Source organism: Narcine bancroftii, chromosome 10 (genome assembly GCF_036971445.1).
Source record: "Narcine bancroftii isolate sNarBan1 chromosome 10, sNarBan1.hap1, whole genome shotgun sequence".
NCBI lineage: Eukaryota > Metazoa > Chordata > Chondrichthyes > Torpediniformes > Narcinidae > Narcine > Narcine bancroftii.
In genome coordinates this window covers 87,562,911-87,577,463 of record NC_091478.1, presented here as the reverse complement: position 1 = coordinate 87,577,463, position 14,553 = coordinate 87,562,911, and the positions used below count along the sequence as shown (strand labels likewise).

General features: G+C 37.7%; 1 protein-coding gene across 1 annotated transcript in view; it reads right to left on the bottom strand.

The window, feature by feature from the left end:
- shcbp1 (SHC SH2-domain binding protein 1) overlaps positions 1-14,553 on the bottom strand; it is a 29,003-nt gene that overhangs the window by 10,940 nt on the left and 3,510 nt on the right. The window contains exons 2-9 of the mRNA XM_069901695.1: positions 12,232-12,390; positions 11,546-11,661; positions 10,482-10,690; positions 9,620-9,715; positions 5,783-6,016; positions 4,388-4,562; positions 3,228-3,348; positions 2,179-2,310 (exon numbers count right to left, since the gene is read on the bottom strand). Of these exons, the coding sequence (XP_069757796.1) occupies positions 2,179-2,310; positions 3,228-3,348; positions 4,388-4,562; positions 5,783-6,016; positions 9,620-9,715; positions 10,482-10,690; positions 11,546-11,661; positions 12,232-12,390 (1,242 nt within the window). The remainder of the gene's footprint in view (positions 1-2,178; positions 2,311-3,227; positions 3,349-4,387; positions 4,563-5,782; positions 6,017-9,619; positions 9,716-10,481; positions 10,691-11,545; positions 11,662-12,231; positions 12,391-14,553) is intronic.

Sequence of the window (14,553 nt, the reverse complement as noted above, 5' to 3'; positions counted from 1 at the left end):
TAGGATGTTTAAATGCTTTGCTTTCAATTGTCACAAAGACTGTAAACGTTATAAAAATCACATCCCCTTCAAGACCATCTATTCCAGCAGCTGTATGAAGAAAATTACGAGCATTTCCAGATGCTGCTGCTGCCAACCAAGGTGAGATGCTGTCTGAAGGAAATTGTTTTTGTTTTGATGTACTCTGAGACACAGTCGCTTCCTTTCTTTCTCATAAAGGGCATGGAGAAAAACTCGTTGATGCAAAGGCAGATATATTTTATCTGACATATATCTTTGACAAAATCAATGTATTCAAATAGGCCTTACACGGTAAACACAATAACATCATTGATGGTAAGGAAGCCATTATTTCTTTCCATAAAAAGCTCAAACTCTATTGAGCAATATCAGACATGTGGAATTTTTACAATTTCAAAATCTGAACATGCATACAGAGGCACTGAAGGACGATAACATTACTGTTTAATGTGAAATGCCTAACACAAATAACAGAAATGAAGGAAAGATTTAATGACCAGTTAAACCTAAATATCTCATATTGAATATTAGATCCATTTGAGGGAAAACCCACCAATGTTGACGCAGCAATTCAAAAAAGATTGATCGATCTTCAGAATGATAGAATTGCACGCTACAAATTCAATCAATTTAAAATAGATTTTTGGGTTACGAGTGATCTGCCGAATAGATTTCTAAAACTATAGGAAAAGGCAGAAATACTTTCCATTGCCTTTTCCTCAACATGCTTAGATGAGTGTGGATTCAGCAAGGTAAAATCCAGAAACCGACTTGATATCGCAACAAGAGGTAACATTTGATTATCACTATTCAATTTAGGACCCTGACATTAAAAAAAACATCAAGTTCGAAGACCTCACTACAATTTTCATTTTATAAGAATTAAAATTCTTTTCATTAAGTTTATGTTTAAGGTTGCCTAATATTCAAACCATTCCGCTCCAAGAGACATTTAATTTTTTTTTTTGTTATGTGTATGTTCATGTTTCTTCTTTCCTCCCTGTTCAATAAGAATGATTTCCTATTTGTCTATTTATTCTGGAAACACAGTTGTTACACTCAGAGTAAAGGCCTCGTTTTCTCTTCACCTCACATAACAATTTTTTTTAATGTAGTCAGTAGGAGAGAAGTATGGAAGAAACCAACTGAAGTTGACTGTTTCACAAGGAAGGGGGCCCATAAACTTTGAGCAGAGTCCTAAGTGGGCCATTACCATAAAAAAAATGGTTGAATGGCAGGTCCAAGGTACAAGTGAGGTCATGTATAGTTCTTGACTCCTTAAGCGCTTATGTGAGGAAAAAAATATACTGGCTTTGGGGGGCAGTGCAGAGTGGGTTCACAAGATTGATTCCAGAAATCAGGGGTTGGCGATGAAGAGAGATAGATAAGCCTGGAACTATAGTTACTGGAATTCAGAAAAATGAGAACAGATCTTTTAAAAACATATAAAATGATGCAAGGGATAGATTAGAGGCAGGAACATTGTTTCCACTGATAGGTGAAACTAGAATTAGAGAATAATATTCAGGGGAGTAGATTTAGGACCAAGATTTAGATAAATTCCTTTTGGCAAAGAGCAGTGAATCTGTGGAATTCTCTGCCCAAGGAAGCTGTAGAGGCTTCCTCCTTAAATATATTTATGACATAGTTATAGATTTTTGCATAATAGGGGAATTAAGGGAAAAGGCAGGTAGGCCACAGCCAGATCAGCCATAAACGTTGAATGTGGAGAAGGCTCGACGGGCCAGTTGGCCTACTCCTGCTCCCATTTATTAGTTCTTATAATTCTTTCACCACCAAATATCTGTTATGTTTACCCTAACAGTATCCATCAATAAACTAGTGGAGCAGATATTGTATCTGATTGTTGATGAAAACTAGAAAATGTTAATATTATTTGTTAAGCATCTTAAAGCATTTATGAGAAATGTGCATAAAGATGTATTTCCATGTCAGGTCTTCTGCAACCTGCAGAGTCCCTGTACACAACATGATGAAAATTTGAAGATGTTTGAAGATCATAAACCAAATTAAGAGTTCTAGTAATAAATAAAGCTCAAATGATCAGAATTACAGTGTGGGGCTCCTAATAATTACTTTATATATAAAAGGATCTGGGTTCTTCTGCCATTTCACACAAAATTAAACCATACTTACATATAATACCCTCTACAGCATCATGCTGAATAAATTTCAGATTAGATATTTTTACACAACTGGCTGTGCAATCAACAAATATGTCTCCTTTGCCTTCTTTTACTAGAACAATATCATCAGGAAGTCCATACCCTAGGCATTAAGAAAACATGAAAAATATTTTTGTGATTTAATGGAATAAAGCAACAACATATTTGTAGGATATCTGTCCCAAATCTTGAGAATATGTCCCATAGTTCTCGACTCACCTGCCAGTGGAAACTATCTCCATTTCTATCCTATCTAATCCTTTCCTAATTTTATGTTTCTATAAGATTCCTCCCTCATCCTCTAAACTCTAATGAGTATTGTCCCAGGCTACTCAATCTCTCCTCATATGCCAACTCCTTCATTTCCAGAATCAACCTGGAGAATCTCCTCTGCAGCCTCCAAAGCCAGTATCTTCTTCATTAAGTAAGACCAGAACTGCACACAGCATGAGCTTTAAATTTGATGCCTGTCTTCATTTCCTCAGTTATCCACAGATGGCTACCCTTCCCCTCACTGTCATTTTTAAACTGGAATATAGTTTTGTTGAGTGCTGTTAAAAAAAAAGATCATTAAAAGTCCTCCTCTGTCCCACCATTTAGCCAGTGAAACCGGTCTATATGAGCCAACTCCTCCCTCATCACATTGTAGTCTCTCTTGTTTAGGCATAACAGACCAGTTTTGCATCTTACTCTATCACTTTCCATCTATTAGATATTCAAGCCCATACAAAACACTGATAGCTCTGCCCCACCTTGCATTGCTTGCTAAACTACATTGGTATCAAGTTGAAAAATTCTCCAATTTTAAAATCCTTCCCTTTACCCCCATCAAATCTCTCACGCTACCTTGCCTGGTGTCCTCTCCAAGGAATCTGCTCTCCTCCAACTCTAGCCTTCCAATCACCCCTAAATTCTGCTGTTCTTTGTTGTCTAAAATAAATATTACCTTTCTTCTCCTTAGATATATGGATGAAAAAGACCTGCTGTGCTGCAAAGGTACATTTTGCCTCTAGCCCTTACCTTCTACTTGAATAGAATCAGCAACTCTGAAATAACCATTTATGCCATAACGACCAGGACAGATAATAACGACATCTCCTTCATAACAGGCATTTATTGCTGCTAGTGGATCGCTATGAAACTGAGAGGGGAAATATAGTTAGGCAAGCATTTCTCTCCACTATCAAAAAAAATTCACATAAATACAAAACATTTGCTAGACTAGCAATTTTAAGATTCCCTTCTTAAAAGCAGCAAGATTTTCAGTTCTTTGTATACCATCGGAGAATAATATTAACATTTCTTTCAGGCCCTAAAATGTTGTACATTTGTTTAATTATTAGAAGGATGACAAAATAAAGAAACATTAGGCACTGCCCCAAAAAGCCATTCATAGCCATCCTTGTCCGAGGTTGCTGAGAAATACCAACAATTCCACAATGAACTGCCAACATTTAATTCCTATTAACATAAGCACCTTTATGGCTTGCACACAAAGGCCTTCAGAATTTTTTGGAGCCCAAAGGAACACAACATGGTTGAAGTCCTCATCATTTATGCTGTGCCATGTTTCTTTTTCAATCTTTTAATTTTAACATTGAAATTTCACATCCAAAAATACAGAGCACACATGTTAAAATTTAAAAGGATACATTACACTTAAATCATATCATTACATCCAAAGTACTCCACATTTTAATTGAACTGATTATATTGTATTGATATTCTATTATTTTATTATACAAAAAGGGAAAATCTAAACCAACTGCCAGGAAGGAAGCTGTTTGGCCAAAAAAAAAACAGAATTCTTATCAGAGTGAAAAATTACCTTCGTAACAAATCAAAGTTTATAAAACTAACTTAAAAAGAGTCCCCACAGTGTTTGAAATTTAGATTCGTCGGAAATTAAGCAGCTAATCTTCTCCAAGTTTAAACATGACATGATGTCACAGAGCGATTGACGGTGATTAGGTGGGGTAACATCCCTCCATCTGAATGCTGTGCCATGTTAATTTTACCTCAGTAGCACCAATTCCATTTGAGAAATTGCTTCTGAGTACATTTGTATTGATGTTTTTAATTACAGTATTTAAATACAAAGCAATTTTTTTGATTCATATTTTAACTTAATGTTTATTCAGTAAAGTTACATTCGCTAAGTAGTCAGTGAAAATCAGTACCTCCATCACTTGATCCTGAAATACATAATCTGGGTTTAGTTTCTCCTTCAACAAAGATTGCATTAGATTGATGGTCATGCTGGTTGAAACAACATGGATAACTTTTTCACCTGAAGAACGAACTCCTTTAGCCTGCTTTCCTGGCAATCCATAACCATCTTGGCGTAGCACATACCTAAAGATATATTTTTCTGAAAAGTTATTGAGGAACTCGTGTTTCAGTAACATCAAACTTTATACACATTTCTGTTATATTTTCTAAAACCATCTTTTCTTGATTTTATCCTTCCACTAAGGTATTCAGTATTTTTTTTTTAAATAAGTTTGCTCAAGGCATTGATTATTTTATTCCTCTAAGGTTCCTTTCATTGTCACATAATATTACAAATGCAATACATGAAATACTTCAATTGGTATCTGTTGTAGGGTAGACATAGAGAGGCGATGAGCAATGTTCAGCACCCCTAACAATAGTAGAAAGCAAAAGAGAGTCCCTTCAGAGACACTGTGTGTCCATGGATTCACCTCCAGCATTCCCACAGCCTCTGCGGCCATACAGACTCGTTCAAACCATCAGCAACCCAAGCTCCAGAACCAAACCTCCGATACGATTGCGAAGGCTTCAGTGCCCTAGGTCCTTTTGGAACCCTTCTCGCCCAAGGTGCTTCCAAAGCCCTTCTAGTCCCCAGCACCATCTCCAATCCCAGTTCTGATACACAGTTCCCGTGAGCCAGTCTCCAGCACGCTGCTCCCCGTGTGGATCCTTCAACAACACATCACCAGCAGTCCATAGCCTGAGTGAGTATGAAGAGTCCTATGAGTGAGTATGAAGAGTCCTATGACCACAAGTCACCAACAGCCTGTGTAGGTCCTTCACTGTGGTCACCATCCTGTATGGTCATCTCCTCTGCTTCCCCTTCTCAACAGGGGTGTTCTCCCTGTTTCAGGAGCCCAGAGTCAGTCTGCTGCTCCCACAGTGTCTACAACCCCTCGAGGGACACTGCCAAGCAAAGGCACCGCCACCCTGGGCACAGAACATTTGGTGTAGTTTTTATTTTTTAAAAAAAACACCGTCGGCTCCTTTAACAGGCCATTTAAAGCATGTATGGAGTCGCCAGCTTTAAAACCAGATGGTAGAACAGCGCTGTCTCCACTCCTTCAGGTCCACACCAGCACTGCCATTTTTTTTCCCCTTTTGTGGGATATATGTATTTAATTAGGTAAATGGAATGCAGGTTCTAAGACAGCAAGACACAGCCAAAGATGGTTATAGAATAATTTTGTAGTGATAAAACTTATAAATTTGTAACTATTCTGAATGATCATGCCTTTCAAACGTTAATAGGAGAAGCACAATATCATTTGTAGAAAAGGGCAAATTAAAGTAAGGATTACCTATAAAGTGGAGACTCCATTATTTGAAGTTTATATTTAAGCTTGTCCAATTCTTCGCAAAGTTTAACTCCTTCCACCATGGAAACATTATTCAATTCAGATTCAGGTTCATTAGCAGAGATATTATTTCTCACTTTCGTAAATTCCTTGTAGGTCTCCTCGCATTTTGACATCAGCTGATTATATTCAGCAATGAGATCAGCAGGAACTCGATCCTCAAGAATATCATAATACCTAAATTGAAAAGAAATGAATACTTTCTCCATTAGTACAATTTCATTTGTTACTAGCCAAAACAAAAAAAAAATCCTTATTTTCCTTTACTATGGGTTACTGCTGCAGTTGCAAAAGATTACTATTGAATTAGATAATAAAATCACAAACCGACGACAGGCAAATCCTGATGGGTTTGGCACCTGGTTCATTGGGTGATGGTTACTGTGCTTCGTGCCAACACTGTCTTTAAACTCACTGGGTTCCCTGGAAAGTTTTTATAAATACAAGGTCACATTTCAAAACACGAGTTTAAAGTACTTTGGGTTATCGATCGAAAGAATATCCAATATTCTGGAAAAATTGTTAGCCTTAAGACCCCTCTGTGCCAGATTATCAGAGCCTCACTGTACATAATGAGAATTTTACAGGATGCAATTATTGAAGTTTCAAAAGATTAAGTATAAGATAATAATAACTGCAACAGTTATTTTGTTTTGTTTCCCCCCCCCCCAAATGAAGTTTATTATGTTGGCTGATCAAGAATAAATCACAAAAAGGCAATGTATTTAGTGAGGAACTGATTAAACACAAATTAAACAAATTCAACCTTCCAGTTGTTTAAAGTTAGTTAATTAGTACATATTTGTTAGAAATACACAAGACCATAACTCCTGTAAACATCAGCTGTTAATTATCATTATGTGATAGGACCGCACTAGAACATTATGTCCATAATATAAAAAAGCCTGTTAAAATTCAATTCCAAAGTGACAAGGCCAAAATAGCATGTATCAAGACCATCATCATCAGAAGGGAAGAAAATTAGTGAAAACAAAGTTTTTTTTAAAAAGTAATTCTAGTAACATTATTGCAATCAACATACTGAAGTTCTGCAAAATATTTATTGGAATCCATTTTAATCATACAGTTTAAAAGATAGTATTGCTGTCAGAGATAAAATTTCAGCATGGTTAGAGCACCACCTGGTGGCAACAAAAATCAGTGAAATTATACAAAGAGTGGATGACTAGTGAAAAAAAACAATGGTGCTAAGAAATAAAGGAATGCAACTGATCCTGAGAAGAAAGAAATTTAGATCAGGTGATGTGAAGGCTGTGAATAAATTATGAAACTCATGTAAACCAAAATCAGTCAGCCATTCTACTTCATGAACTGGGGCACTTAGTAAAGTGGGTTAACATTTAAAATATTTTCAAGCAAAAATGCATACATTCAAAACAAATTGTTAATAATTAACTAACAAATCATGTTCTAAATTTCTTTAAAATTTTATTTTTTTAAACTATTTACAAAGTTGATCTCACTGTAATATGCTACATTTTTAATTCAACCCGTCTATACCCAGGACATGCTCTGTTCTCGCTGCTGCTATCAGGAAAGAGTAAAGGTGCCACAAGGCTCGTACCAACAGGTTCAGGAACATCAGCCTCCTAAACAATGGTCTCGATCAAAAGCCAGTGTTGCCAGGAATCAAATGCCAATCGGCCTTTAAAGTGCCAAATATGAAAGCAAAATCTGCTCAACGCCAGCATCAGATGACGTCATCTCAAGCCGGGAATGGCCAGCCTCGAGACCTAGTTCAATCCCCGCATCTGCAGACACCAGCATTGAAATCAGGCAAGTGTGCAATGGGCAATTGCATTGCAGGCACTTCCTATTGAAGGTAAAACAGACCAAACGCTGGGTATAAACCCTTGCAAGAGTGAAAGCGTTCAGTGTCCTGGTTAGGACTGGTCTCTCTTCTTTTCTTCTCTTTGGCTTGGCTTCGCGGACGAAGATTTATGGAGGGGGTAAATGTCCACGTCAGCTGCAGGCTCGTTTGTGGCTGACAAGTCCGATGCGGGACAGGCAGACACGGTTGCAGTGGTTGCAAGGGAAAATTGGTTTGCTGGGGTTGGGTGTTGGGTTTTTCCTCCTTTGCCTTTTGACAGTGAGGTGGGCTCTGCGGTCTTCTTCAAAGGTGGCTGCTGCCTGCCGAACTGTGAGGCGCCAAGATGCACGGTTTGAGGCGATATCAGCCCACTGGCGATGGTCAATGTGGCAGGCACCAAGAGCTTTCTTTAGGCAGTCCTTGTACCTCTTCTTTGGTGCACCTCTGTCTCGGTGACCAGTGGAGAGCTCACCATATAGCACGATCTTGGGAAGGCAATGGGCCTCCATTGTGGAGATGTGACCTACCCAGCGCAGTTTGATCTTCAGCAGCGTGGATTCGATGCTGTCGGCCTCTGCCATCTCGAGTACTTCGATGTTGGAGATGAAGTCGCTCCAATGAATGTTGAGGATGGAGCGGAGACAACGCTGGTGGAAGCGTTCTAGGAGCCGTAGGTGATGCCGGTAAAGGACCCATGATTCGGAGCCGAACAGGAGTGTGGGTATGACAACGGCTCTGTATACGCTAATCTTTGTGAGGTTTTTCTGTTGGTTGTTTTTCCAGACTCTTTTGTGTAGTCTTCCAAAGGCGCTATTTTGCCTTGGCGAGTCTGTTGTCTATCTCGTTGATGATCCTTGCATCCGATGAAATGGTGCAGCCGAGATAGGTAAACTGGTTGACCATTTTGAGTTTTGTGTGCCCGATGGAGATGTGGGGGGGCTGGTAGTCATGGTGGGGAGCTGGCTGATGGAGGATTTCAGTTTTCTTCAGGCTGACTTCCAAGCCAAAAATTTTGGCAGTTTCCGCAAAACAGGACGTCAAGCGCTGAAGAGCTGGCTCTGAATGGGCCTAATGTGGGGAAAAAAGGCCAAACCCCCAATCCTATCCTGGGACACTGAACAGCCGATTTACTGAGATGCAAGTGTGAAAGGTGCTGGAGACTCATTTCAGGACATTATTTATTACTGAAGAATTTTTTCTCTCTGTACTGCAGTTTGTTAACATTTCTCTCTTTCATGAACATAGCTTTTTCTTGAGCAGAGATTACACTCCCAACAAGTAGAAATTCTGCCTGGCCCACAAGAAAAAGAAAAGAATCTCAGGGTTGGATGTGATGTTACGGATGTTGTCTGACAATAAATTTGAACTTGAACATTCATTAAATTTTATTAGTGGGTCAAACGTCATTTATAGTTGGCAAGGCTCAATTCTTATAATTGATTTCTGTTAGGGATAAGAACAACTGTAAAGTTGTCAAATATTATGGGATTTACATGTTTGAACCAATATTAGGGTTACAATATTTTGGTTATCGAGAAGCCTGGATTATGATCTGGAGACACCAATCCCAGAATGCCAGCTGAAATTTGAAATCAAGTAATTCAATGAATCAGGTACAAAAGTTAGTATCAGTACCAGTGACCGTGAGCTAACAGATAAATAAAACAATCTGGCTACTAAATTCCTACAGCCTTTAAATGCAGTTGAAAACTAGTGACAAAATAAATGCAAACTTTGTTAATTCGACATCCCATGATTTTTTTTTTAAATCAAGTTTGCAATTTCAATTAAAATAAGTGCAAAAATTAGGAAAGATCTCATCAGTTCTAAAACAATACTCCAATTCACTTGAGATGCTTCATCCAGTCATCAAATAATATGTATAATATCAAAATAGCTGAATGAATGACATACAACCTATATTAAATTTGTATCTTTTTTATACATACAGCTTCAATCTTGGTTCACAACATCTGACAAAGTAGTCAAAATCATCATCTTCGTCATCTTCATCCCAGATTCTCCAAATATGTTGGAAGAAAAATCTGCAACATGTACAATATCAAGCAATTTACACTAATATTAAAGGTTAAATGCATAAATAAAGTGATTAATTGATAGGCTGTGAACATAAATGACCATACTGTGACAGGCCCAGAGGACCCCAAATCCCAGCAGCAATAGAAATTCACCAAAAGTTACTTTTAATTGTCTTTAAACATAAAAACAGGATGGATGAAACTTTAACTTATTACTACCAACTTAACCTAACCCTTCTCATTCTAAGCACATGTGTATGAAATGTGTGGCAAGTTCAGAAAAGTTCTTTGATTCACAGTCCATTCTCACCTCTCACACCTCCAAGTTCACCAGTATCAGGCAATTCTTATACTGTGCACATAATTTAACATTTATGATTCTTCACCAGGCTTTGGTGGTTGAAATGTAAATGGTTACTGCTCAGGAAGGTTCTTGTTGGTTTCAGAGAGAGATTTGTGGCTTATTGGACACACTCAAACGGATTTCCTCCAATCAGTTACTTCAGTGTCTTCCCGAAGAAACTTGCCCCATCGTGGATTTTACAAATGATCACCTCAGTTCCTCTTGCTTCTCTTATTTAAGGAGAAACACTCGAGGCTGATAACACTAGACCAGTGCTCAATTTTTGTAATGCACTTTCATAAAATAAATCTCTGCCAGAAAAAGGAGTGATAATTTGCACTATTGTGTCCAGCTTTCAAGCATCTTCAAATGTCTGAATCTTTGCTTATTTAGAAAAGCATCAAAAACATTTTGAATTAAATCTATTACCTGAAATGTTCAATAGCAAGGGCTGTTTGATCAAATTCTCCAGACTCATCAAAAACCACGTACAGTTCTTGCAGAGGCACAAGGTGATTTTTTGCCTCAAGGAAACTTTCTATTGTTTCCATGTTCAGAGAATACATTTCAGACTCATAAAGGAATGGTTCTCTTAGCTTTACTGCTGCCCTGAAGCTTGAAGTCTCCACATTCGTTACCTGAAATTGTTTCAAAAACAAATCTAGTACAAACTCAGCATATTAGTTCCCAATTATGTTTAAACTACATCATTTAGAATGCAAATTTAATGTTTTTAGTATTACAATGGAAAACACTGGCACAATGATACAATATTTGATCATGACGGCCACATAAGACAAAGTAAGAGACTGTGCTGAGATATTACAGTACAAAAGAGATTATTCTATGTGAAACATAATTTTGGGCCAAAGATTACAATCTAATCCCAAAGAACACAATCAAGCTAAAGATTTTGTCTCAAAGTTTGAACATGAGCTAAATTCATAATTAATATCACCCATCTTTGCAGATGCTTTAAATAAGTAGTTTGAATTTCTATGCAGGTAGTTTCAATTGTCCAATTAAAATCAGTCCAAAATATATTTTTGTTTATATGGAAACCTCAAGAGAACCATTATTTTCTTGCAATTCTTTTTTAAGTCTTTGTAAGTTCTGAGCATCTTGCCATTGTAGGAAATTGGCATCACAGAAAAGGAAATGGCATTCCAAATGATACCATAACCCATAAGCATAATTCCCAAGCTTGAACGAGTTCCTAGAGTATGAAAGATGACCAAATAACTGTGAATATGTTGGGGATTGGGGACTTGCATTTAAAATTGACAATGTTTCAGTGATTCAACTTATTGAAATATGATAAACGGTTTATATTTTTCCCCATATTAAAAAAAACTATTGGAACTAAAGTCCATTGCATCTGGGACAAAGTACAGTACATAGTAAAGTTAATATTGGTAATTAGAATTGGATCCTGATATGGCACTAAAAACATTAAAATTGCATAGTTTTCACCATAATGTTTTGATATTTACCTCAACAAGCACTTCAAACATTTCATTGGACCAGATTGCTTGCCATCCATATGGTTCTAGAACCTTCTCTAAATATTCTGCAATAAAATCATGCACTTCTGATGGCTTTGTGTCACCTATAATTAAAAGATCCAATAGATTCTCAATTATTTAAACTCCTTGATTCAAAACTATTATCCATTTCAGATCAGCCATGATCTGTAAAATGGTGGTGCTGGCTCGACGGGCCGAAGGGCCTACTCCAGCTCCTATTGTCTATTATCAATTATTGAAACATAAACATTTAACATTTCTTCTTGGTCTCCAAAATAACAAAATATTTATTTCAAGCTATCTATGCAGCTAATCAATTGCATGTCATTAACATAGGAGCAACAATATCACATAGAATTTACATCACTTGGAGGCACACTTAAGGTCATAATTTACTTCCTTACAGAACCAAATATTCAACTCAAACTGCCAAAACATTTCACATTTCTACATCTTAATGCTGGAAACATTCCTCATTCTCTAGTATTGCCTGCATACCCTCTTTTTTCCTGTTATTAGAGTTAAAAAGTATCTGCAGTTTATGTTTCTCTTTATAGACCTAAATCACAACGTAGAATCAATGTTACCTTATACTTTTGGAATAAAAAAAATAAACCTTCAGTATTTAAATATCTTTGATTGAAATTACTTACCCAAGATATAGTCCTGGTAAGCCTTGTATCTTTCATAGTATGACAGTTGGGTCGTCTCAGCAACTTCTGGAAATGTGGCCTTTCTTCCATAGAAAGTTTTTTTTGAAGTTATTCCTTTGTTAGAATTGTCACAATTTTCCTTTTGATCTTGCAAAACATCTGAATATAATTTAAAAAGCCTTTATTTATTGTCAACCACATGTTATTACATACCTGAAAGGAACATATCTGTGGTCCATTCTTTTAGATGCAGCACATTTGCCTTTATTTAAAAAAAAATGCAAAGGGCAAGCTAAGCCAATCCTCCACATACATTATTGCAGAACCAGGTCAGAATTGCAGAGGCCCAACAGCCCAAAAAACATGCTGTTAAATTCACCAAGATCACATCAGTTTCTTTCTCTGACCTTCCATTCCTGCTGGTTGACTGTCACCTATAAGACCAGAGGGTTGGCTGAGAGATTTTTTTTTAAGACATAACAGCACGATAACAGGCCATTTGGTCCACAAGCCCGTGCCATGCTGAAGAAGGTGGGGTTTTGCAAGTGAGAGAGTCACATGGGCTTTCTGGCAGTCTCAGTTGGGAAGAGAGAGAGAGAGAGAGAGAAAGAGAGAGAGAGAGAGAGAGAGAGAGAGAGAGGGAGGGGGGGGGGAAGAGAAGACAAGCCCTCTCAGCTTGTGGGTCTGACACTGAAAGCGGCTGAACAGTGCAAGCCAGGAAGAGCTGGTTGGAAACAGAAAGTTGCAGAGCACTGGATGGCTGGAAGTGCTATCTGTCTGATGTTTCTCTTGGAATAAGTGGAACAGAAAGGAACTCTGTGGTAGCTTGAAGGAAAGAGGTTACTATCTGGAGAACCCTGATGGGGCAAGTTTCATCAGCGAGACATTGAGGTGACTAATGGTGGTACCTCAGTTGTGGAAATCCTGAAACAACAAATCTCTAAATTCTGTGCACAGTATAAGAATTGCCTGCATCCAGAGAACCTGGAAGGAGGAGAAGTGAGATTGATCTGTGAACAAAGAACTTCTCTTAAATTTACAAACACATTACATATATGTGCGCTTAGAATTAGAAGGGGTTAATTTGGGTTATAGAGATAAGTTAAAGTTTGATTCCGTTTTCATGTTTAAAGTTTATTAAAGACAACTTTTGTTTTAAAAACCACTCGTCTTGGTGAATGTCTGTTGCTGCTGGGTTTTGGGGTCCTTTGGGCTCGTAACAATACCGTGCAGTGGGAGCACTTAGATCAGTGATTCTCGACCTTTTCCTTTCCACTCACATACCACTTTAAGTAATCCCTATGCCATCTGTGCTCTGTGATTCATAAGGGATTGCTTAAGGTGGGATGTGAATGGGAAGGGAAGGTTGAGAATCACTGCTCAAGACCCAATTGTTACTGAAATATTTTGTTTCAGAAAAATTGTCATTGGCCCATTTCCTTTGGAGTTATGAAACCATGCACATAACAAGTCAATTAGGAATTATTAAAATAGTGGTTTTCAAACTTTTTCTTTCCATCCACACAACACCTTAAGCAATCCCTTATGAATCACAGAGCACCTATGGCATAGGAATTTCTTAGTGGTATGTGAGTGGAAAGAAAAAGGTTGAGAACCACTTATTTAGATCAAAGCCTCCCCATATATGGGCAACATATTATCTTCGGCTCAGTCTCACTGTAGTATACAGATTGATGTTTACTTGACCAATTTGAACTGGATTAAATGGGGAACTGGGCTAAGGAATAGCAGGTGCAATTTTGAGAATTGTCTGAATACACGTGCTGGAATACCATGTTGAATAATACAAGAGGCTGGTGAGACCACACTTAGAATATAGTGAGCAATTTTGGTTTCCTTGCTATAGGAAGAATATTATAAACTTGTTACCAGGATTAGGGAAGTTGGATTATTATGTGACTCCGGAAAAACTAGGCTTGCTTTCCCTTGAGTTTATGAAGTTCAGAGGGGATCTCATTGCAGTCTATTAAATCATGAAGGGTGACACTGTTTGCAGGAGTAGGAGAATACAAGTGACTGCATCCTCCTCCCACTCCAGTTTCCAGTCACATCCCAGGTTGGTAGGTTAATTGGCTCCTATAAATTCCCCCTAATGTAGGTGCAAAGTACAATCTGCAGGGGAGGGGGAAGAAAATGTTTATGAGAATACAGAAAGAATAAAAGAACCAAATTAGTATAAATGGATGGTTGAAGGATGTGGGCTGAAATATGTGCTGTACATCTCAATGACTATTAATTTATCTCTATATCCAACCAATTCATTGTTGCCTCAAGAAAAAAGACCTACAGCCACACCAACTT